Here is a 23,973-nt window from a genome sequence, read left to right as displayed (position 1 = left end):
GTATTTACGAAAGGAAAAGTTCAGGATGGGTAACCTTGGGCTCTCTACTCTCTCTGGTTCAACAGGGAGATTGGCTTTGCTCTCCGGATCTAAAAGACGCGTATATGCACATAGCAGTTACCCCGTCCCACAGAAAATACCTCCGGTTCCTTGTCTGAAACGAGCACTTCCAGTACAGAGTGCTTCCATTCGGCCTGGCATCGGCCCCTCGTGTCTTCACAAAATGCCTGGCAGTAGTAGCCACATACATATGGCGACTGGGCACTCATGTCTATCCCTATCTAGACGACTGGTTACTGAGGGCTGAGTCTGTGGAGGCGGTTCTTCAATTCCTCCATCTAACCTTGCGACTACTACTATCCTTGGGATTTCTAGTGAATTATCAAAAATTCAGTCTGACTCTGTCCCAATCCCTCTCCTTCATTGGAGCATATCTCGACACTATCCAAGCAAAGGCTTTTCTTCCCAGGGACCGAGCTCATATGCTTGCAGTGCTTGCGCGCATTATACAGTCTCACTGAATCACTACTGCTCGTCGTGTTCTCGTCTTGCTGGGCCACATGGCGTCCTAGGTCCATGTTACACTGATGGCTTGACTCGCCATGCGAGTAACGCAGTGGACTTTAAAATTCCAGTGGTCTCAGGCCCACCAGCCAATGTCCAACATTGTCCATGGCACCAGGCAGCTTCGTCTCTCACTAGCTTGGTGGGTCGAGGATTCCAACCTTCTCATGGAATTACCCTTCCAAGCTCCAGAACCTCAGATTATTCTGACTACAGATGTTTCCACCCTGGGTTGGGGAGCACATGTCCACAACCTACAGACTCAGGGAACCTGGTCTGCAGCAGAAGCACATCAGATAAATTTTCTGGACCTCAGGGCGATTAGATATGCCCTTCTAGCTTTCAAGGATTGCTTATCCAACAAGGCAATCCTAATCCAAATGGACAATCAAGTAGCAATGTGGTATATCAACAAGCAGGGTGGAACCGGCTCCTACCTACTGTGCAGGAGGTAGTGCAAATCTGGGCTCTAGTTCTGTCATTCCATGCTACTGAGAGCAATTTACCTGGCGGGTGTGGATAATGTGCTAGTGGACAAACTGTCGAAAATTTCAACCCCATGAGTGGTCCCTGAATTCTGCGGTGGCTGAACGTACAGTTCAGAAGTTGGGGTATCCAACGATAGATCTCTTTGCGTCGATCCACAATCACAAAGTGGACAACTGCTGCTACCTACATCACAGTCCCAGGACTCCAGCGAGGGATGCATGTTCTCTCTCTTGGATAACAGGTCTCCTGTATGCCTATCCCCCGCTGCCACTCATAAGCAAGACTCTCATGAAGCTACGTCGCAACAAGGGTCTCATGATTCTCATAGCCCCATACTGGCCACGTCAAGTGTGGTTTCCCATCCTTCGCGACCTCTCCATCCACCCGCAAATTCGCCTGGACGCAGATATGTCACTGATCTCTCAGAATGCCGGGCACTTGCGACATCCGAACCTCCGGGCCCTGGTGCTGACAGCTTGAATGTTGAAAGGCTAATTTTGCGTCCTCTCAACCTCTGACTCTGTATCCCAGGTCTTAGTAGCTTCACGAAAGCCTTCCACTAGAAGATCTTATCGTTCTAAATCAAAACTGTTTTCGTTGTGTACATCAAAGGGGTTAGATCCCTTTACCTGCCCCACATAGAAGTTTCTAGACTACCTCTGGCACCTCTCGGAGTCGGGTCTCCAAACTTCCTCCATTAGAGTACATGTCAGTGCAGTGGCCGCTTTCCATAAGGGTATAAGGGATGTCTCTATTTCGAGACAACCCTTAGGTAGTGTGCTTTATGAAGGGTTTGTTTCATCTCAAGCCCCCCTCTCCGTCACCTGGCCCCTGCTTGGGACCTTAATGTGGTGTTAGCGCAGCTCATGAAACCTCCGTTTGAGCCTCTGCCCTCCGAGTTACAGCATTTCATTTGGAAGGTGCTCTTTCTTCTTGCTTTGATGTGTGCTCGCAGGATCAGTGAGCTACAGGCACTGGTTTCTTACCACCCCCCCCCCCCCCCACTAAATTTCTTCATGATCGGGTGGTCCTTCGCACTCATCCTAAATTTCTACCGAAAGTAGTCTGAGTTCCATTTAAATCAATCCATAGTTTTGCCTACTTTCTTTCCAAAACCCCACTCACATCCAGGTGAAGCGGACTCTGCATTCCTTGGACTGCGCTAGCCTTTTATTTGGAACGCACTGCAGGCCATAGGAAGTCCACACAGCTATTTGTCTCCTTTGATAAAATTAAACTGGGAATCCCGGTGGGAAAGCAAACCCTGTGCTCCTGGCTGGCGGACTGTATTTCCTTCTGCTACCAGCAAGCAGGCCTTCCGCTCCAGGGATGGTTAAAGCGCACTCCATTAGAGCTATGGCAACGTCGGTAGCACATCTTTGGTCTGTACCTCTTGCTGACATCTGCAGGGCTGCTACATAGAGTTCTCTCCATACCTTTGCAGCTCGTTATTGCCTGGAGAAGGCTGGCACCCAGGACTCTATCTTTGGCCAGTCTGTTTTACGCAATTTATTCTTAGCTTAATACCCAACTTTCTTCCATCGGCCCGCTGGGAATTTCAGGCTGCCCTCTTCCAAAGTCACCCCTGTTGTGCCTGTTGCACGTCTTTGGGTGCTTTGGGTACATTGCTCAGGCATCCTCAGCTCGCTATTCACCCATATGCGAGGACTACCATCCTGCTTGTCCTGTGAGAAAGCAGAGTTGCTTACCTGTAACAGATGTTCTCTCAGGACTGCAGAATGTTAGTTCTCACGGAACCCACCTGCCACCCTGCGGAGTTGGGTAAGCTTGCGATTTTATTTTATTTTTCGCACAGACTTTTTACTATACACGAGACTGAAGGGGGACCCCTGCTGGATGCAGGGTTGGTACCATGCTGGGCATGCTCAGTGGTGCCAGTCAAAGTTCTTGAAACTTTGACAAAAGTGTTCCGTGATTGGGCTCCATCCTGATGTCACCCATATGTGAGGACTAATATCCTGCTGTCCTGGGAGAACCCCTGTTACAGGTAAGCAATTCTGCTTTCTCAGGCTTGTCTTGATCAGTGTGGTAAGCTGTGGCAGTGTTTTTGTGCGCCCAAGACTGCCCTCTTCAGTTTTGTTGGTTTGTGATGGTGAGACCTGCTGTGCATTCCTTTGGGCGTCTGCTTGGGCACCTAGCTGGGTGCATTGCAGCACCTACTGGGGTGCCTACTTGTGCGTGCACCTTTTGCTTGCGCTATCTGAGAGTCATGGGGGGGGGGGCTCAGTTTGTGTGTTTATCAAGGCACAATGTTGAGCGCCTAAATTTTGGGTGCACTATTGTCAGATGCCTTTTAGGGCATATTGACAGACTGATGGTGCCCATAGCACAAATCCTAAGCATCTTGCCCTATGTGTTGCTTGTCATATTCAGGCATCCCGGCCTAGCGTTCCCTCTAACTTGTGTTAGCACTGTTTGGAGGCTCAGGGAGAATTGCTTGTCTCATTTTAGACAGCCTGGTTCTTACCAGTCTGGTGCAGGAATGGAAAAAGAGCTGCCAGAAGGATCGCCTGACTTTGGAGCTTCCTAACTAGTTAGTCAGTGAGGGAAGGTAGTTCAGTGAGCACAGGACAGGTGCCCCTTGGTTTTGGCATGTATCTCTGTCTTTTCTTGGGTAGGATTTTTTTCAAGGACTGCAGTTGTTTCTTCAGGTGCAGTCTTCAGCCCTGGCCAATCTTAACAGGTCAGGATCGCAGGTGGTGAAATACCGCATACCTGGTCTAGCTACACCTAGTTAGGCTGCCGGCGTTCCCAGTAGGGACCCAGATGGCAAGGATGATGAAGACTATCTTTACTTCTTGGAGGATGGGGAAATTCCTCCGGGATTGGTGCTGTTTAGAACTATGTTGCGGTTCTTTCAAAGAGATGAGTTAACAGCTCTTATTTTACAGACACTGAAGATGTTGGGAATTCCTGGGGCTGAATCCATGTCTGAGCCAAAGAAAAATCCCATTTTGATTTCTTTGTGTAAAGCCTTGTGTTTCTTCCCTATTATGGAGGCCATTCAAGTATTGATCTTGAGTGAGGCGCCCCAGAAGTAATGTCAAAGAATGGCGAGACTTGGAAGGACTGTATTCCCTCGACCCAGCTGCGTAGGAGCAGTTGCGCTTCCTGAAATTCGATGCACTTGTGTGTGCTAAGTGGACAACTATTCCCGTAGAAGGGGGAGTGACCCTGAAGGATGCTCAGGATAGGAGACTTTAAGCCATCCTTAAGCTGGCCTTTGAAGCAATGGCAATGAATTTGCAGATAGCTGCTTCTTGTTCCCTGGTGGCTCGTTCTTGTTTGCTTCTCACTCAAAAGATTGATGAATCTGGTGTAAATGCCAGGGCAGTGATAGAACCAGCAGCTGCCTTTTTGGCAGATGTGGGCTGGGATTTGATCCGCAATTCGGCCAGAGGGGTGGTTTGGTAATAGAGGCCAGGCGTCAGTTATTGCTTTAAAGTTGGAGTTTGCATCGGCCAATTGGCCATCGGTTGCTCTTTAAAGACTCGCTTTTGTTTGGGAGTGAGCTGGAGAAAATGGGCAATAAATGGGGTGAGTCTCAGGTTCATCAGTTCAAGAGGATAAGAAACAGATGCTGTGCTCATTTAGCATGAGAGGTCGAACTAGGGGATTCAAAGGTTTTCGACCCTACGGAGGAGCAGCCTTTTAGAGGCCTCGACCTTTGGGTAGGCCTTAGTATTTTCATCCCAGGCAACCCAGACATGCTGCAGGCTTGGGTAGGGGAGCCCCCCAAGTCTCCCAATGAAGGTGTGTGACGCACCTCCGAAAACAGGAGAATAGGGGTTTGCATCTCTCTTTTATTGGAGGTGGGTTGAAATCAAACTTAGATTGTAAGCCCTCTGGGGATAGGGAAATACCTACAGTACTTGAATGTAATCCTCTTTGAAGCGCTGAAAAAAGTGTGAAAAGCAGAATATAAATCTAAATAAATACATAAATATTTTCAAACCAGTGGGTTTTGGAGGTGATACAAGATGGCTATACGCTCGGGATGTATTCATAGTGTCTCCCTGCAACTCTCCACAGAAGAGACAGGCAGTGGAGTGTACTTTGTCTCCTGTTTGCGGGCTGTGGTTCCTTTGCCCACATCTCAAGAAAATATGGGCCAATATTCCATTTATTTCGTTGTGCCCAAGAAGGAGGGCTCTTTTCACCTCATTGTAGATCTCAAGGGGGTCAACCATCATTTGCGGGTGACTTGTTCTTGCATGGAAACATTGCACTCTGTGATAATGGCAGCACAGTTGGGGGAGTTTCTAACATCTCTGGAATTGTCCAAGGTGTTACCTGCACATTCTTGTCTGGCTAGAGCATCAGCAATTTCTGCATTTCATGGTTTTGGGACATCTGTTTTGAGCACTGCCTTTTGGTTTGGCCACTGTTCCCAGAACTTTTTCCAAGGTTATGGTGGTGTTGGCTGTGGAGTTAAGACAGGATAGGATTTTACCTGTAGTTGACTTATTGATTTGGACCAAGAGTCTGGAAGAGAGCCTTCGGGTCTTGCGCAAGGTGATGTCCTTGTTGCAGGAGCTAAGTTGGGTGGTGAACCTGGCCAAGAACAATCTTCAGCCATCTCGGTCACCAGAATATCTGGTGCTTGGTTTGTCACGAAGCAGGGCAGGGGGTGTTCCTGCCGGAGGGCTGTATTCACAAGCTGATGGCGCAGATGCGTCTATTGGCGAACACAATATAGCCAACAGTGTGTGCTTATCTATAAGTACTCTGAACTTGGAGGTAATGACTTAGGTGCATATGCGTCCTCTTCAGCGCATTCTGTTCTCTCAGGACTATTCGATTCAGCTTCACTTACCAATGGAGGTCTGCCTACACCTTCAATGATGGTTACAAGTGGATCATCTAAGAAAAGGTGTTTCCCTAAGATCAGCGGACTGGCTAGTACTCACAACAGATGCGAGCCTCCAGGGTTGGAGCACTCACTGTCAGGAGTTGACAGCGAAAGGGCACTAGAGTACAGCAGAGTCTCTCTGGAGTATCATTTGGCTGAAAGAATGTGTTATCTAGTTGGCATGCTTGTGATTCGGCTACCGATTGCAGGGTCGAGTGGTCTGGACAGTGCAATGATAGTGGAATGATAGTCGCAGGAACCTAGAGCCAGTAAGTGTCGCAGGAAATAGCCCAACTTATGGAATGGGCGAAAGTGCATCTTTAGGAAATCTCAGCCTTGCACGTTGCAGGAAAAGACAATATCAGAGCCAACTTTCTCAGCACACTGAGTTGGATCCAGGGGAATGGGAATTGTCAAACAAGGCGTTCAAGCTTGTAATGGATTGCTGGGGCCTTCTATTTCTGACCTGCTAGTGACTTCTCGCAATGCAAAGGTTCCTTGCTTCTTCAGTCGTAGGAGAGATCAAGTCTTTGGGCATCTATGCTCTCGTCCAAGAGTTGCCGGAGGGCAAGCTACTATATGCCTTCCCCCATGGCCCATGTTGGGCAGAATGATTTGGAGGATCTAGAGTCATACGGAGATGGTGCTTCTGGTGGCACCAGATTGGCTCAGAAGACCGTGGTATGCAGGTTTGGGAAGGCTCCTGGTGGACTCTCCTTCTGGTTCCCATCTCACAGGGATCTTCTTCAAAAAGATCAACTCTATTTTGTCTTATGGTATGGCTTTTGAGAGGGCTCTGTTGCTGAAGCGTGGATATTCTACTGCGGTGATTGCCATCTTGCTCAGAGTGAGAAAGTTCTCTACTTCCTTAGCCTATGTGCAGGTTTAGTGAGGGCTTGAAGCTTGGTGTGAACATAGAGGGGGTTCCTCCTCGTTCTATTAAGATTCTACTCATTTTGGACTTTTTTCAGGATGGATTGAATAGAGAGTTGGCCCTTAATTCGTTAAAAGTACAGGTGGCGGCTCTTGCCTGTTTCCGAGGTCAGTCGAATCGTGGACCCTTGTTGGCTCATCCATAAGAACGTAAGAAATTCCATACTGGGTCAGACTAAGGGTCCAAGCCCAGCATCCTGTCTCCAAAAGTGGCCAATCCAGGCTATAAGTACCTGGCAACTACCCACAAACCTAAGTCTATTCCATGCTTCTGATACTAGTAATAGCAGTGGCTATTTTCTAAGTCAACTTGATTAATAGCAGGTAATGGACTTCTCCTCCAAGAACTTATCCAAACCTTTTTTAAACTCAGTTAAACTAACTGCACTAATCACATCCCCTGGCACCAAATTCCAGAGTGTAATTGTTTGAGTGAAAAAGAGTTTTCTCAGATTAGTTTTAAATGTGTTACATGCTAACTTCATAGTGTCCCCTTGTCGTTCTGTTATCCAAAAGAGTAAATAACCATTCTAGTCCTCTCATGATTTTAAACACCTCTATCACATCCCCCCTCGGCCGTCTCTTCTCCAAGCTGAACAGTCATAACCTCTGTAGTCTTTCCTCAAGGGAGCTGTTCGATCCCCTTTATCATTTTGGTTGCCCTTCTCTGTACCTTCTCCATCACAACTATATCTTTTTGGAGATGAGGTGACTGGAATTGTACACACAGTATTCAAGGTGTGGTCTCACATGGAGTGATAGAGACATTGACTCTTTCTGTTTTATTCACCATTCCCTTCATAACATTCTGTTTGCTGCTTTGACTGCCGCAGTACACTGAGCTGACTATTTCAATGTATTATCCACTGTCGCCTAGATCTCTTTCCTGAGTCGTAGCTCCTAATATGGAATCTAACATTTTGTAACTATAGCATGGGGTTTTTTGCCTATATGCATTACCTTGCACTTATCCACATTAAATTTCATCTGCTATTTGGATGCCCAATTTTCCAGTCTCACAAGGTCCTCCTGCAATTTATCACAATTCGCTTGTGACTTAACTACTCTGAACAATTTTGTATCATCTGCAAATTTGATTACCTCACTTGTTGTATTCCTTTCCAGATCATTTATAAATATATTAAAAAGCACGGGTTCTAGTACAAATCCTTGAGGCACTCCACTGAATACCCTTTTCCACTGAGAAAATTGTCCATTTAATCCTACTGTTTCCTGTCTTTTAATGAGTTTGTAATCCACTAAAGGTCATCACCACCTATCCCATGACTTTTTACTTTTCTTAGAAGCCTCTCATGAAGAACTTTGTTAAATGTCTTCTGAAAATCCACATACACTATATCTACCAATTCACCTATATCTGCATGTTTATTAACCCCTCCAAAAAAGTTAAGCAGATTTGTGAGGCAAGACTTGCCTTGAGTAAAGCCATGCTGACTTTGTTCCATTAAACCATGTCTTTCAATATGTTCTGTGATTTTGATCTTTAGAACACTTTCCACTATTTTTCCTGGCACTGAAGACAGGTTAACTGGTCTGTAGTTTCCCAGATCGCCCCTGGAGCCCTTTTTAAATATTGGGGTTACATTAGCACCCTCCAGGCTTCAGGTACAATAGATGATTTTAATGATAAGTTACAAATTTTAACTGATAGATCAGAAATTTCATTTTTGAGCTCCTTCAGAACCCTGGGGTGTATACCATCTGGTCCAGGTAACTTACTACTCTTCAGTTTATCAATCAGGCCTACCACATCTTCTAGGTCAGTGGTTCCCAACCCTATCCTGGGGACTCCCCGCACTGCATATTCTCTCATGCATATTCATTGTGGATATTCTGAAAACCCAACTGGCTGGGGGGGGGGGGGGCGGAGTGTCCCCAGGACAGGGTTGGGAACCACTGTTCTAGGTTCACCGTGATTTGGTTCAGTTTATCTGAATCATTACCCATGAAAACCTTCTCAGTAACAGTATGGGTACCTTCCCAACATCCTCTTCAATAAACACTGAAGCAAAGACATTGTTTAATGTTTTCGCAATGGCCTTATCTTCTCTAAGTGCCCCTTTAACCTCTCGATCATCTAATGGTCCAACTGACTCCCTCACAGGCTTTCTGCTTTGGATATATTTTAAAAAGTTTTACCTGGCCCATTTCTTAAAAGGCGTGAAGCATCTTGGTCCTCCCTTGCGATTACCAGTGCCTTTGTGGAGTCTTAATCTAGTTTTGGGTTATTTGGTGGCCCCCACATTTTGACTGATACATAGTATCTTTCCTTGAGGTTAACTGATGTTGAAAACAGTGTTTCTTGTGGCAGTTTGTTCTGCGATAGAGTGTCCAAACTGCAGGTTTTGTCAGGAGCAGTTTTTACGGGTGACTCAGGGCAATACGACTGAATACTGACTCTCTCGCACTCTCTCGTTCTTCGGAGCAGATCTAAACACCGTTCAAGCCAGGGTGTTCCTCCCAAAGGACCGAGCACACACATTGTCAACCTTGGCCAAAGCAGTACAGACTCGCTGAACTGCTACAGCTCGTCACCTGCTAACCTTGCTAGGGCTGATGGCACCTACGGTTCACATTACCCAAATGGCTCGACTAGCCATGAGAGTAACACAATGGACTTTAAAGTCCCAGTGGTCCCAATTAAACCAAAATCTGTCACATATTGTCCACGTAACCAGCCAGCTTCGTCTCTCGCTAGCTTGGTGGATACAGGAGTCCAGTCTTCAGATAGGACTACCATTTCAAACTCCAGATCCTCAGATTACGTTGACCACAGATGCCTCCAACCTGGGTTGGGGAGCCCATGTCAACAACCTACAAACCCAGGGAACCTGGACCAGAGCAGAAGCAAACAACCAGATACATTTTCTGGAGCTCCGGGCGATACGGTATGCCCTGTTCGCATTTCAGGACTGCCTATCCAACAAGGTAAGCCTAATTCAAGCAGACAATCAGGTAGCCATGTGGTATCTCAACAAGCAAGGGGGCACAGGCTCTTACCTGCTATGCCAGGAGGCGGCACAGATCCAGGCCTGGGCTCTCTCCCATTCCATGCTACTGAGAGCAACCTATCTGGCAGGCATGGACAATGTGATGGCAGACGGTCTCAGCTGGGCCTTTCATCCCCACGAATGGTCCCTAGATCTCACTGAAGTAAACCGAATTTTCCATCAGCCCGCACATAGACCTCTTTGCATCATTTCACAACCGCAAAGTAGACCAATTCTGCTCTCTACACCGCAGCAGCAAAACACTACCGAGGGATGCCTTCGCCCACTCGTGGAAAACGGCTCTTCTATACGCATACCCTTTTCCACTCATCACTAAGACTCTCGTGAAGTTACAACAAGATCGGGGCACAGTTATCCTCATAGCTCCTTACTGGCCGCCACAGGTTTGGTTTCTCATCCTACGCGACCTCTCAGTCCAGCAACCAGTTCGCCTGGGCACAGATCCAACTCTAATAACGTGAAACAACGGACTGTTGTGTCATCCGAACCTCAACACCCTGTCTCTGATGGCATGGATGTTGAAAGGTTGATTCTACAATCCCTTAACCTTTCTAATGTGTCCCAGGTCCTCATAGCTTCACGAAAGCCTTCTACTAGAAAATCTTATCATTCCAAGTGGAAAAGATTCTCCTTGTGGTGCATGACAAAGGAAATAGATCCCTTTTCCTGCCCCACAACAAGGTTCCTGGACTACCTCTGGCACCTCTCGGAGTCTGGCTTACAAACTTCCTCCGAGTACATATAAGTGCCATTGCCGCTTACCACAAAGGTGTAGGAGATGCCCTACTTCAGCTAGAGTAAGCCAAAAGAGGCTTACTCTAGCTGAAGCCTCCACTGTGTCCCCCAATTGCGGCATGGGACCTCAATGTTGTGCTAGCACAGCTCATGCGACCTCCATTCGAGCCCCTACATGCCTGCGAGCTTAGACGTCTCACTTGGAAAGTGATATTTCTGGTTGCTATAACTTCGGCTCGCAGAGTCGGTGAGCTACAGGCACTAGTAACATACCCACCTTATACCAAATTTCTCCACGATCATGTGGTACTCTGCACTCACCGTAAATTCTTGCCAGAGGTATTTTCTGATTTCCATTTAAATCAGTCCATAATACTTCCTACCTTTTTTCCAAAAACTCACACCCAGGTGAGTGGGCACTGCATTCCTTGGACTGTAAACGTGCGCTAGCCTTTTATTTGGACCACACTACAGCCCATAGGAAGTCTATACAACTTTTTGTCTTCTTTGATAAAACCAAACTGGGAGTTCCGGTGGGCAAGCAGACCCTGTCCACCTGGCTGGCAGACTGTATTACCTTCTGCTACCATCAAGCATGCCTTCCGCTACAGGGTCGCATGAAAGCGCATTCGATCAGAGCCATGGCAACATCAGTGGCGCACCTCCGCTTTGTACCTATTGCTGACATCTGTAGAGCTGCCACATGGAGTTCTCGCCATACCTTTGCAGCTCATTATTGTCTCGACAAGGCTGGCAGGCAAGATTCCGTCTTTGGCCAGTCTGTACTACGTAACTTGTTTCCAGTTTAATAACCCAACTTCCTACCTATGACCCACTGTGAAGTTCAGGCTGCCCTCATAACCAACAGCACCCCTGTTGTGCCTGTTGCACGTCGTTGGGTGCTGCTTGGTTGCCTCTATTTGGGCATCCTGTAGCTCGCTATTCACCCATATGTGAGGACTACCATCCTGCTTGTCCTGGGAGAAAGCAGAGTTGCTTACCTGTAACAGGTGTTCTCCCAGGACAGCAGGATATTGGTCCTCACGAAACCTGCCCGCCATCCCACGGAGTTGGGTTTGCTCTCGTTTTCTTATTTTATTTTTCGCTCATACTTTTTTTGCTACTAAGGAAACTGAAGGGGGACTCCTGCTGGATGCAGGGTTAGTGGCATGCTGGGCATGCTCAGTGTGCCAGTCAAAGTTCTATAAACTTTGACAAAAGTTTTCCGTGATAGGGCTCCATCAGATGATGATACCCATATGTAAGGACTAACATCCTGCTGTCCTGGCAGAACACCTGTTACAGGTAAGCAACTCTGCTTTCTTCATGGACAAGCACACGTGTTGAGCTAGAAAGGACTAGAAATCCCTCAGTCTTTTTCTGTGGAGTGAGATTTTTTTTGGTCTTATTGAGAGAAACTTCCTTTTGTACTTTGGTTGTGAAGCTTCTTTTGTTAAATAATTTTCGATGCCTTTGCTGCCTCCTTGGAAAGATAGGACTACTTTTGACTTTTCATCATTTTTGCTTTTAATTGAGCTGGTACCATGTTCCCCTCAGTGACTGAAAAAAAGCCACAGGGTTTGTCATAATCCCCTGACTGAACTGAATTTTGTGGCTTCTAGAATGTATAATAGATTAATATGAACTGTTAAAGGCCAAATAGTAACACAGGCATCAACCTGGTCTGGTTGTCTGACAGGCTGCAGAAGTAGCCAAGTTTGGCAGGTTGCAAAATCTGTAATAACTAGAAGTCCTAGTAGAAATGCAGGCACTCATGTAGCTGGGTCTGACAGGGTTTGCAAGTTACCTGAGAGGCTCATTAGTAATGGTTACTATTTAGAGTATACTAATGAAGAAATCAAAATAGTAGCTTGGTCTTTTTGGCAGAATACATATTATCTATTTTAGAAGTAGTAGAAGTGCAGGCATTCATGTGGCCATGTCTGTATGGTAGGCTTTGCAGGACACCTTGGCAGCCAGATGCTTGGGCAATGCCCATTCTAGTATTGCCTGCTATTTAGATATATTAGACTAGTGGTTCCCAATCTGGGCTCATAAGATCCTTAGGGGTTTCTGTGAGACAATCTTTGTTTCCACCGGAAGGGAGGCAGTCATAGTGCAGCCTAGGAAAAGCAGGCTTATCTCACCCTTAATGCTTCTGCTGGCTGATCCAGTACTGCCTATGCCAAGAGGAGGAGGGGTGTGGAGAGGAAGAGGAGAAGAGTGCAACTAATCCAAACTGTTATGAAGAGGTGAGGAAGTTAATCTGATTTTCAACATGATGCACCTGACCTGGTATAGAGTGGAGACTGGAAAGAACAGGGCTGATTGATTTGTAAAGAGCTCAAGAGGAGAGAGGTGTGCTGCCAGCAGCATGGTCATTAGCTTCTGCTCCACATGACAGGAGGAGGAGGAAAGAAGTATGTTAACCCTGGAGGATTATTTCCAGGCACTGCTGCATGTATTTTGGCGGCCCTGATGGTCTGAGAGTGAGTGAAAAAAGCTACAGTGAGTAGTATGGACATAGTGGTTAGCATTTAGGAGTGGACGTAGGAAATAAAAATCACTCAAGGGGGTAAAAGGCAAGAGGGAGGAAGGAGCACAGTAGGGATAGTATTTGGGAAAGGGGTCTTAAGGGGGAGGAGGACAGGAGGGACGGCAGCACTCAAGAATGGGCTTTTGAAAGAGGCTAGGATGGATTGGTCCAGGGAAGGGGACTGCAGGAGTTGAAGGAAGGAGGAAAGGTACTCAGGAAGGGGTCAAGAGTGACGGAAGCAGAGCAGCAGGGAAGGCACTCTAGGGAACATGAGGAGGACAGGAAGAAAACAGGGCCACAGGTTGGAGAGGACAGAACGAAAAGCACTTGAGAAATGGGCAAAGATGGGGGGGCAAACAGGGCAGGAGAGAAGGCACTCAAGAAGGAGCAGTGGGGGAAGGGACAACAGGGGAGAGATAGCAGGAGATGACCAGGGATCATGAGGAAAGTAGGGACAAACAGCTACCAGAAATCAAGACGGGAGGGGTGGAGATGGGGTCAGGCTGCCAGCAATCACTTTTAATCCCCTATATAAAGTCTGCAGTATTAAAGTATGTGTGATGCCACCAGTCTTGGCATTTTCAAAGGGAAACTACATATGAAATTTCCTTTGAAAACTTCCTTGCAGTTCTGTTGGTGTAAATCTTACTGCTGGGAGATGCTGAAAGGTAGAGAAAATGGTGGGAAGGGAAAGAGGTATGAAGAGAGACTGGGGAAAGACTGGTGATTGGAAAGGGACTGGGGACAGGGGCTAGTGGGGAGATGGAAACTGAGTGTTTGGGAGAGGCTAATGAGGACAGGATGGGGATGGGGGGGGGGGTGTCCCTAAATCTTTTGTCTAAGTGCAGTGAAACTTACCTAGTTAGTGTTAACTATATGAATTTTTGTTTTCTCACAGGACAAGCAGGATGGTAGTCCTCACATGGGTGACATCATCAGGATGGAGCCCAATCACGGAACACTTTTCAGTTTCTAGAACTTTGACTGGTACCTACTGGGCATCCCAGCAATGTACTGACCCTGCATCCAGCAGGGGTCCCCCTTCAGTCTTCTTTTTTCTGCGCAGCAGTAGCCACACGGGTTAAGAAGCTCTCTTGAGATTCCTGATAGAAATTTTCCTCATGGAACTTCTTTCAAACAAATTCTACCCCATAGGGGTCCCCCTATAGATATCCATATTCTGCGGTCGAAAGGTATGGTTTTAACCTTGTTGAAGTCTATTCCCGTCGAGTTATCCCTTCGGACCCTATCGGCCATCGACCGCACCGCGGATACATTTTTGACGGAGTCATGGCGTCGGGTTTTCGTCGTTGCCCCGACTGTAGTAGAACAATGTCCATCACTGACCCGCACAGAGTCTGTTATGTGTTTTGGGTCTGACCACTATGTCTTAACTCAAATGTGCCCCAATGACACCGAAGGGCTGTAAGGCTCATTTAGAAAAAATGGAGTTTCTCTTTCAGTTAAAAACCCCGACTCCATCGATAACTTCGACTTCATCCGAGCCGGTGCCATCAACCTCTCGCCAGCACCATGACTCCACTGCTGCCAGACCGGTGTCGACAATTCCAAAGGTGTCGATTCCCTCCTTGCCTCCTCAAGAAAAGGACTGGGGAGATCATCGTGAAAGACGTCAACACCGTCATCGCAAGGCTCAGTACGCAAATCCAGGAAAGCCATTGACGTCGACAGAGCCACCGACAAAGAAGCCCCGTCCAGAAAAGGCCTCATTCTCTTCTGTGACCGGGTCACCGAGGCATTCCCCCACCTTCAGTGGTGCCGGGATCCGCAATTCCACCTTCACCGGTGGACCCTCTGGCTATGCCAGTGCAGCCTCCTACTCCGGAGCCGGGGTTCCATGCCCCAGGCTTCCGTGAGGAATTGGATCGGATGATCCAAGAGGCCATCGGTAAAGCACTTCAAGGCTTCCAACCTCCATCGATGCCGGTACTGGTTCCCCAGCCGTTCACCAATCTGATTCCTGTAGCGCTCGCACCGCTACTGGGTAGACTGGATGCGTTGATCGGTGCCCTTCCACTGATGGAACCGAGAGCACTGGTGGGTCGGGTGCCTTCCACACAGGTTCCATTATCATCGGATGATGAGGAAACACAGATACCCATTCCACCATCTGGGATTTAACCATCGACTCGTCCATCAATGTCACCGGCACCGTCTGTGCCTCCATCTATGCTGTCTGTACCACCACCGATGTCTAGGCCTGGTCCTTCAGGATTAGCACCATTCCTCCCCACTGGAGACCCACTAGCTGCTTGGAGATCAGCCCTATGATCCTTGGACCGATGATTCGTCGGAAGATACAGATGATCTGCCATCAGAGCCCTCTCCCACAGATGAAAGACTACGTTCTCCACCAGAAGATCTGTTTTTCATTAATTTCATCAAGGAAATGTCTGAAAACATTCCTTTTCAACTTCAGACAGAAGGGGACTCTAGGCACAAGATGCTGGAAGTACTCCAATTTCTAGATGCTCCTAAGGAAATCGTCTATACCTATTCATGAAATCCCAGTTTCTCTTCAGGAGATCAAGCAGGAACACCCATGTTCGGTTCCACCTGTCAACCGCAAGACAGATGCCACCTATCTTGTGCAGTCAGCTCCTGGGTTCCAAAAATCACAGTTGGATCATCACTCTGTTGTTGAATCAGCCCAGAAGGCACGACATTCAAAACCTCATTTCTCTGTACCTCCAGGGAAGGAACAAAAATCCCTGGATGCTTTTGGCAGGTGTGTCTTCCATGGCTCAATGCTCATATCTCGCATTTCCTCTTACTAGTTATACATGACCCAGTATAACAGAGACCTTTTTAAGAGGATCCAGGATTTCTCTGATGCTTTACCAGAGCAACTCCAGGCTCAACTTCATACTCTGGCTCAAAAAGGTCTGGATGCTGGAAAGCACGTTGTGCGCGCTGCATATGATATCTTTGACACTGCAGCGGGGATTAGTGCAAGAAGATGGGCCTGGCTCAAATCCTCAGACTTAAGACCAGACGTCCAAGACAGGTTAACAGATCTACCCTGTGTGGATGATAATCTCTTTGGAGAAAAGATCCGAGAGACCATGGCACAGTTGAAGGACCACCATGAAACGCTGCGCCAGCTTTCTTCTGTGCCGTCTGAGTTTCCTTCCGCCCCTAAGAGAACTTTCAGGCGTGACTCTTAAGTGGCCGGCCTACAAGCCAAGGAAATGTTATCCTCCGGCTTCTAGAGGACACCCTTCCAGACCTTACCAAAAAGGTCAATCCAGGCAGACTCTGCCTCAAAAGTCTCAGCCAGCTTCTCAGCCTGGACCAGCGTCAGGTTTTTGACTCCTTCCTAGAGAGTGTAAGCCAACCTCCTCTTCATCTATACCAGTTGGCGATCAGCTCTGCAACTTCAACAATTTGGCATAGTCACCACAGAGCAGTGGGTATGTGCAATGGTCACTCAGGGTTACCACCTAAATTTCCTGACTGTTCAGCGGACTCTCCAACTCGGCTGATGTGGGGGACATCCGACCACTCTCCCTTGCTCGAACAAGAAGTCTCATCCCTCCTCAAATCCCAAGCAATAGAACCAGTGCCTCTCTCCCAGCAGGGGCAAGGGTTTATTCCCAGTATTTTCTAATACCAAAAAAGTCAGGTGGCATACGCCCAATACTGGACTTCCGCGCCCTAAACAAATTTTTGCAGAGAGAAAAATTCAAAATGGTAACCTTAGGCTCTCTACCTCCTCTTCTACAAAGAGGAGATTGGCTATGCTCTCTAGATCTCCAAGACACTTACACACACATCTCAATACTCCATCTCATCGCAAGTACCTGTGATTCCTGTTTGGCCCTCGTCACTTCCAGTACCGTGTACTACCATTCGACCTAGCGACCGCTGCACGAGTATTCACCAAGTGCCTGGTGGTGGTCGCAGCCTTCCTCAGGAATCAGGGTGTGAATGTCTACCCTTATCTCGACGATTGGTTAAGGGCTCCAACTCAACAGGGCGCACTAGCCTCCCTGCATCTCACTATCCACACCCTTATCTCCTTAGGGTTTCTAATCAACTATCCCAAATCCAAGATAGTTCCATCCCAAACCTTATCCTTTATAGGGGCTAACCTAAAAACTACACAGGCAAAAGCCTTCCTCCCCCAGGATCACGCTTTCACCATAGCATCTCTGGCGCTTCACCTACAGACTCGAGTATATTCAACTGCTTGTCACTTCCTCATACTGCTGGGTCACATGGCATCCTCGGTGCATGTCACTCAGATGGCTCGCCTAGCCATGAGTGATGCAGTGGACCTTAAAATACCAGTGGATTCAAGCTTGTCAGCCAATGTCCAGCATTATCCAGGTTACCAAAAGCTCCATCTGTCACTAGCCTGGTGGATACACCACTCCAATCTCATTCAAGGCCTTCCATTTCAGGCTGCGGAACCTCAAATTACCTTAACAGACACATTCAACCTTGGATGGGGTGCACATGTAGGCGACCTGCAGACTCACGGAACCTGGTCTCCAGAGGAAGCCAAACACCAAATTTCCTGGAGCTACAGGCGATCAGATATACCCTCAAGGCTTTTCAGGATTGCCTATCAAACAAAGCCATCCTGATTCAAATCGACAATCAGGTTGAGATGTGGTACATCAACAAACAAGGGGGAACGGGCTCCTACCTCCTGTGTCAGGAAGCTGCACAGATATGGGCATGGGAGCTTTCCCGCTCGATGTACCTCAAAGCAACCTACTTGCTGGGAATGGACAATCTTTTGGTGAACAGGCTACATGTAGGCATGTTTCCTGGGCAAGTTCCAAGGATCAAGACCAGAGTTTTCTCCATGGGCCTCTCATTCATGTGGGTGCATTGACTGCCTATGCGGCAATATTCCCTCTCACAGGAAGTCAAACTTGTCCTGCAACATCAGAGAAAGGACCAAAACAATATTTTGGTGGGAGATGCCATTTTAAGTAGCAGTTTTCCTCTATATCTGTTTCCTTGGGAATCCTAACCCCACCCCAATAGCTGTTTCATCTGTTTGGACTAGTATGGCAGGAAGGTAAGGAAGAAGAAATGTAATCTTACCTGATGATTTCCTTTATTTAGACATTTTATATACCATCGTTCCATATCGAGGAGTGTAGGAGTAGCCTAGTGGTTAGAGCAGTGGACTATGAACCAGGAGACCAGGGTTTTGAGTCCTTCTGTCACTCCTTGTGACCTTGGGCAAGGCACTTAACCCTCCATTGCCTCAGGTACAAAGTTACAGGCCGATACAGTACAGTGCGCTCCGGCGGAGTGCGAAGCACACTGTTAACCCACGTTTGGACGTGCGTTTTCGAAGATGCGCGGCCAACACCCCCCCCCCCCCCCCCCCCCCCCCCCGAAACTAATAGCGCCCGCAACATGCAAATGCATGTTGATGGCCCTATTATTCCCACGCGATTCAGTAAGTAAAATCTGCAGCCAAGCCACACATTTTACTTTCAGAAATTAGCGCCTACCCAAAGGTAGGTGTTAATTTCTGCTCGCATCAAGAAAGTGTACAGAAAAGCAGTAAAAAAAATTAAAAATAAAAAAATTTAAAATCAGCCCGCGGCTCGCAGGTTGAAAACCGGATGCTCAATTTTGCCGGCGTCTGGTTTCCGAACCCGTGGCTGTCAGCGGGTTTGAGAACAGACACTAGCAAAATTGAGCGTCGGCTGTCAAACTCACTGACAGCCGCCACTCTTGTCAAAAAAGAGGCACTAGGGACGCGCTAGTGTCCCTAGCGCCTCTTTTTACCACGTGCCCTCATTTGAATACTAAATCGTGTGCACAGACTTTTACTGTATCAGCCTGTTGGATTGTAAGCCCTCTGGGGATAGGGATACCTACAGTACCTGAATGTAATACACTTTGAATCGCTGAAAAAAGTGCAAAAGCGGAATATAAATCTAATAAATATCAAGGTCACAACGGTTTACAAAATACCATTCTTTGAATCCTGCCATACCAGTGCAGAGCTTTTCCAAGTCTGTGTAGGCTGGTGAAATTATAGAGATTAGTGGAATTCATTGGAAGACTAGAGGGGAGCAGGACCCATTAGTTCCTTCCCTCCTTCAAACCTTCCTGTCCCAAAGGGGAAGAGAATAAGAGAAGGCTTTGGAATAGCTCCTATTTGTAAAAATTTAATTATAAAAATTGCTTTACTGTTCTGATAAGTGTTCAGTTGATTAGCTTTGATAGAAGTGTACTGGCAAGGTTTACTATTGCAGAAGCTCATGTACTGAATAGACATGGAAAACCTGTGGTCTACTCATCTGGACTAGTATGCAGGATTCAAGGAAAGGAAATTCAGGTAAGATTTAAAAGGGCATTAACAGAAGGAAAAGTTTTTTATTGCAACTATTTTGTCTTGATGTAAGTAAACATGTATTAGCCAAAAAATGTGTTGAAGGTACTGTTAAACTATTGAATACATTTTTGCAGCTACTTATTGTAAAAACTTTCTTCTTAGGTTACACCACAGTGGCCTGCTGGAGAGCAAAGGAGCTATATCATACCTCAGGTGTGGTTTCTTTAATCTTATCACTGCTTTACTCCAGGTGACATTTTAGAATTAGAAAAATAAATGTCCTGTTAGGTCCTACAAAAAAACTTCATCTTGACAGAAGCCTGCTGGCAGTTGCAGGTGAAATTGCACATTTTACTTCAAATGTCTTTGATATACAGGTACAATTAACCCTACAGATATGGTCAGGGAGGGCATACTAAGGTGACATCCTTGGCTCCATACTTGGGGGGAGTCCACCCCATTGCATCATGGAAGCCTTGCCCCTCCTCTCAGTGTAGCCCAGAATAAAAACATACCACTGCTTTCTTCTTCCCCTCTGAGGCAGCACAGGCATAGCTGAAGAACTACTACTGTGGTTCAATACAGCCAGCTAGAATCAGAAGCAAGCTGCCCTCCCCAGTCCACAGCCTGCAAGCAGAGCTGATGATCAGGCCTTCTAACCAGTTCTTGCTGTTGTGAGATTCTCTTCTGACCAGCATAGGGGTGGGGTGGAGAGAAGAGGCAGGGACAGCTAGAAGCACATGCCTGCTAGCCCAGCTCTCCTGGTGACCAGGCTACAGAGGGTGAAAAAAATCCTCTGGAGGCAGGAGAAGTAGCCTTCAAACTAAAGATTCTGAGTGAGGTTAGAGGGAAATAAGAACTAAGGAATGAGGTGGGGGAGATTTGGGAATTGAGGGATGAGGCTGTGAAACTGGGCCATCCTGAGGTGAGGTAGGAATGCCAGTTGGTGCAACCCCGCCCTGTTATTTCCAGTGGCCAGAAGGTGCCCCATACCTCAGGTATGGAAAGGGCCCTCCTGCTGTGTTTAACCTCAGGTTGGTTAGGAGGCCCCAACATCCCTGTAGGGTCAGCCCTGGGTATGTCATATGACTCATTCTGACTTCGAGAATTCTTGTAAATATTTCCAGCAACAGTGCTGAGCATGTGCTGTATGTCTGTGTTGTATTTTTTTTTAATGTGGTCTGATTTATACCACTAGAAGTTTTGTTATAGATTTTAACCAGGTTTTTGGTTTTTTTTTTAACTTTTTTTCTCCTTTGTCATTTTGAGGGGGTTCCTGTTTTTTCCGCAGATAAGCAGTCTGAATTAGCCATGATGTCTGGGGGCCTTCCTCAATTGCTCTAAGTGGCGGAGCTCCTCAAAGCACGCGGAGCTTTGCCCTGTGTGGGTGTTATATATCATGTGACTCCAAGCCTGCCTCAGTCTTGTTCTTCCACGGTGCACGCAGATTCTCCTCTTTTTTACTACAAGGGATTTATTCTTGGAATGAAGATCAAGCTGAGGAACTGAGTAAGAAACAGCACAAGGTAACAAAGATCTTCGAAGCTACTAAGTGCCTTGACTTTGAAGGTAAGAAGTAAGACCTGTACCCTCCAGTTAGCCAGAGCAGACCTCTGGGCCCCAGCTGGGACACCCCAAGAGCAGAGACTGAAAGGGCCTCCTCGGGAGAACCCTTCGGCGACCAGGGAGGCCCGCTCCAGTGCCCCCACGTCACCAGGAAACGCAATGTCTTATGACTCAGAGCGCACATAGACATGGAAGCATCTATGCACGCCGCCATCACATATGCGGCAAGCATGGGCTTGAGTAGGAGCATGGGCATCCACTCACTACGTGTCGTCTGAGTGCGTTGAGCATGGCTCCATGCACAACAGACTCTCAAATCAGATCCTGCGTGCTTTTGCTTCCCTGGCAGACGGGCTTATCGCCTCCAGCTGCAAGGAGTGTCCATCCCAGAGTGAGAATGGGCTTCCGGATGCAGAACCAGTTTCAGGTAAACGGGATCTCCCGTGTCTTCCCGATCTATCCTCTGTGCTCAGACCTAAGCAGTCAGGGTCGCAGCTTCAGGAGCCCTTAAGAAATGTCACAGGTGTGCTCCCAATGTGGAGGAGAAGCACCCCAGAGGTCTAGACTCAATTATTTGCCTGCGGCACTGCATCCCAGGTGATATCCCAGATTTCCCACTCATGAAGAGCTTCATCTGGGGAAGAGAGTGCTAGCTGGGAAGGCGGTCCCTAAAACTTATTTTCACATTCCCGGGCTCTTCGGGTTACCCCCTGAAGAATAGGCCTTGCCTGCCCCCGCTGAAAATATCTTCTACTTAAAGTTCGTGGAGGAGGTGGGAAGTACTCTCAGCATGGAGGCCAGCAAGGCCTCACACCTGTGCGAAGGTCCTTAGCCATACTAAGAGTATTGAGCGGCAGAGTCAAACACCTTGTCTTACATGCGGTGCAGGATGCAATGAAGAATACCTCGTGACTTCTCGGAAGATAAGCTCCGAATGTGCCAATCTTCACTCTACAGTACAGCCTAGCTGTCCTGCACTCCCGTAGGGAAAAAAAGGAAATCACGCTACATTCCAACACCCTCCGGGGTTGTCATAAGTATCTGAGTGACTTTGGAAAGCATACATTCCAAGTGGGAATGCTGAATGCAAATACAGTGCTTGTATGAGTGCCTTCAGCCCTCGAAGCCAGGTCCTTGCTGCCGCCCGAAAGCAACCCCCCAGAACAGCAGCATGCTATGGGGAAAGACCTGCGCTGTCTGAGGCACTGGACACATTGGCCAGAATCACCAGAAGCCATTACAGCCAGATGGGGGCAGGCTCCAGACCTGTATTCACCAGACAGCTTTCGGAGATAAACTCCAGAAGACAGCCCAATTGCAGGCTAACATCAAAACCCAGCAGGGTGTTTTGGGGGCACCTGGGCCACCTCCACCATTACAGTGTGGGGGAGGCTCTCTTTCTCACCAGTCTTGGGAAGCGACCACCATCGACCATGGGGTACTCTAGATCATCAGGGAGGACTATGGCCTAAAATTTAGAGCCGAATCTCCCTCCTTGTATAGACTGCACAGGGAAGATGCTGACAGCAGCCTTGGACTCAAGACCTCTAGAATACTCCAACAGTGCTGCATCTGTAGAGTCCCTGCTTCCCAATGGAGCCGGGGGGAGGGGTGTATTCACCACACTCACTCGTTCCAGACAGTCAAATCTGGGACCTTCAAGCTCTAAGCAGGCCCATCACCAGGGAGAAATTTTAAGATGACTCCTCTCCAGCCCATTCTGCTTAGTTACAACTCAATGACTGGGGGTATGCGCTAGTTCTCAGGGATCTGTACTGCCCACATTTCTGTGGGCAGTACCTCTGTTTCCAGATCAGTGGACATACCAAGGTACCCTCATTGGGATTTTTGACAGCCCTGAGGGCCTTTACCAAGTAGCCCAGCAGTAGTAGTGACCCACATCAGGAAACTGAAGATACAGATGTTTCCTACCTCAAACAACTGGCTGCTGATGGCCCTGGACCCATCCACCCTGCACCACAGCCTGCGGGTCGCATTTGAGTGCCGGGAACTGTTGGACTTATCAACCACGGGGAGTTCAACCTGTGATTGACGCAGACCCCTCAATTCATTGGGGCCTCAATCAACATGATACTGTGAACAAAACATCTTTGCCTGCCCGCCTACACATGTGCTAAGGATAATAGAAAGGCTCTCTGATTTTATTCCGGCATCTTAGCAACCAATGCCAGTTGCAGAATGCCTTCTTCACTCCGTGGACGCAGGGACTGACATATGCCCTCCCTCCCCCCCCCCCCCCCCCCCCCCCCCCCCCCTTATATCGAGAACCATCCAGTTATGCATCAGGAACAAAGCAGATCTCCGAAGTGGCCCGACAACCGTGGTCCGCGATCGACTCCACCTACCCACCGGTCAGTTAGTGCCAGCCAAGCATGCATGGGACCCAGGGTCTCAGGAGGAGAGGTCCTTTCTCCACCTCATACGTTACCCCTGCATCCACAAGTGGGGAAAGTGAAGGGACAGTATTCACGCATCTTCACTTACCGCTGCAGACCCAAGAGGTGTTTGTGTCTCCCAGGAAATATTCAACTAGTAAGAACTACCAGGGCAAATGGATCAGACACCGAAAGTGGTGAAGTACACAGATGGACCCCCCTCCTGCTCCCAGGAACACAGATTAGAATACTTTCACTCGTCCTACTGGACAGGATTGGCAACAGCATCTGTCACAGTTCATGTTAGTGCCATCGCAGTCCAACACCACCCCTCATAATGACATCCAGTGTCAAGCCACCCGTGGACTTCCAGATTCATGAAAGGTTCCCTCTGGCTGAGCCCACCCGTTCAGAAGCCTTGGTCCCATGGGACTTCAATCTAGTCCTAGAGCACCTGAGGCTCCCGCCCTTCAAACCTTGGACAGCAGTTGTCTGAGAGATCTCTCCTGGAAAGA

General features: G+C 47.8%; 1 protein-coding gene across 5 annotated transcripts in view; it reads left to right on the top strand.

Annotated features, from left to right (window-relative positions):
* The window catches only part of DAZL (deleted in azoospermia like), a 533,025-nt gene that overhangs the window by 312,872 nt on the left and 196,180 nt on the right, over positions 1 to 23,973 (top strand). For 4 of the 5 annotated variants that reach the window (XM_029589249.1, XM_029589250.1, XM_029589247.1 and 1 more), the window contains exon 8: positions 19,659 to 19,709. The exons of the other annotated variant lie outside the window; for it this stretch is intronic. In XM_029589249.1, the coding sequence (XP_029445109.1) occupies positions 19,659 to 19,709 (51 nt within the window). The remainder of the gene's footprint in view (positions 1 to 19,658; positions 19,710 to 23,973) is intronic. 5 annotated transcript variants of the gene reach the window in all.

Source organism: Rhinatrema bivittatum, chromosome 2 (genome assembly GCF_901001135.1).
Source record: "Rhinatrema bivittatum chromosome 2, aRhiBiv1.1, whole genome shotgun sequence".
Classification (NCBI taxonomy): Eukaryota; Metazoa; Chordata; class Amphibia; order Gymnophiona; family Rhinatrematidae; genus Rhinatrema; species Rhinatrema bivittatum.
Note: the sequence above shows the minus strand (reverse complement) of the source record. Positions and strands in the feature narration are given on the sequence as shown.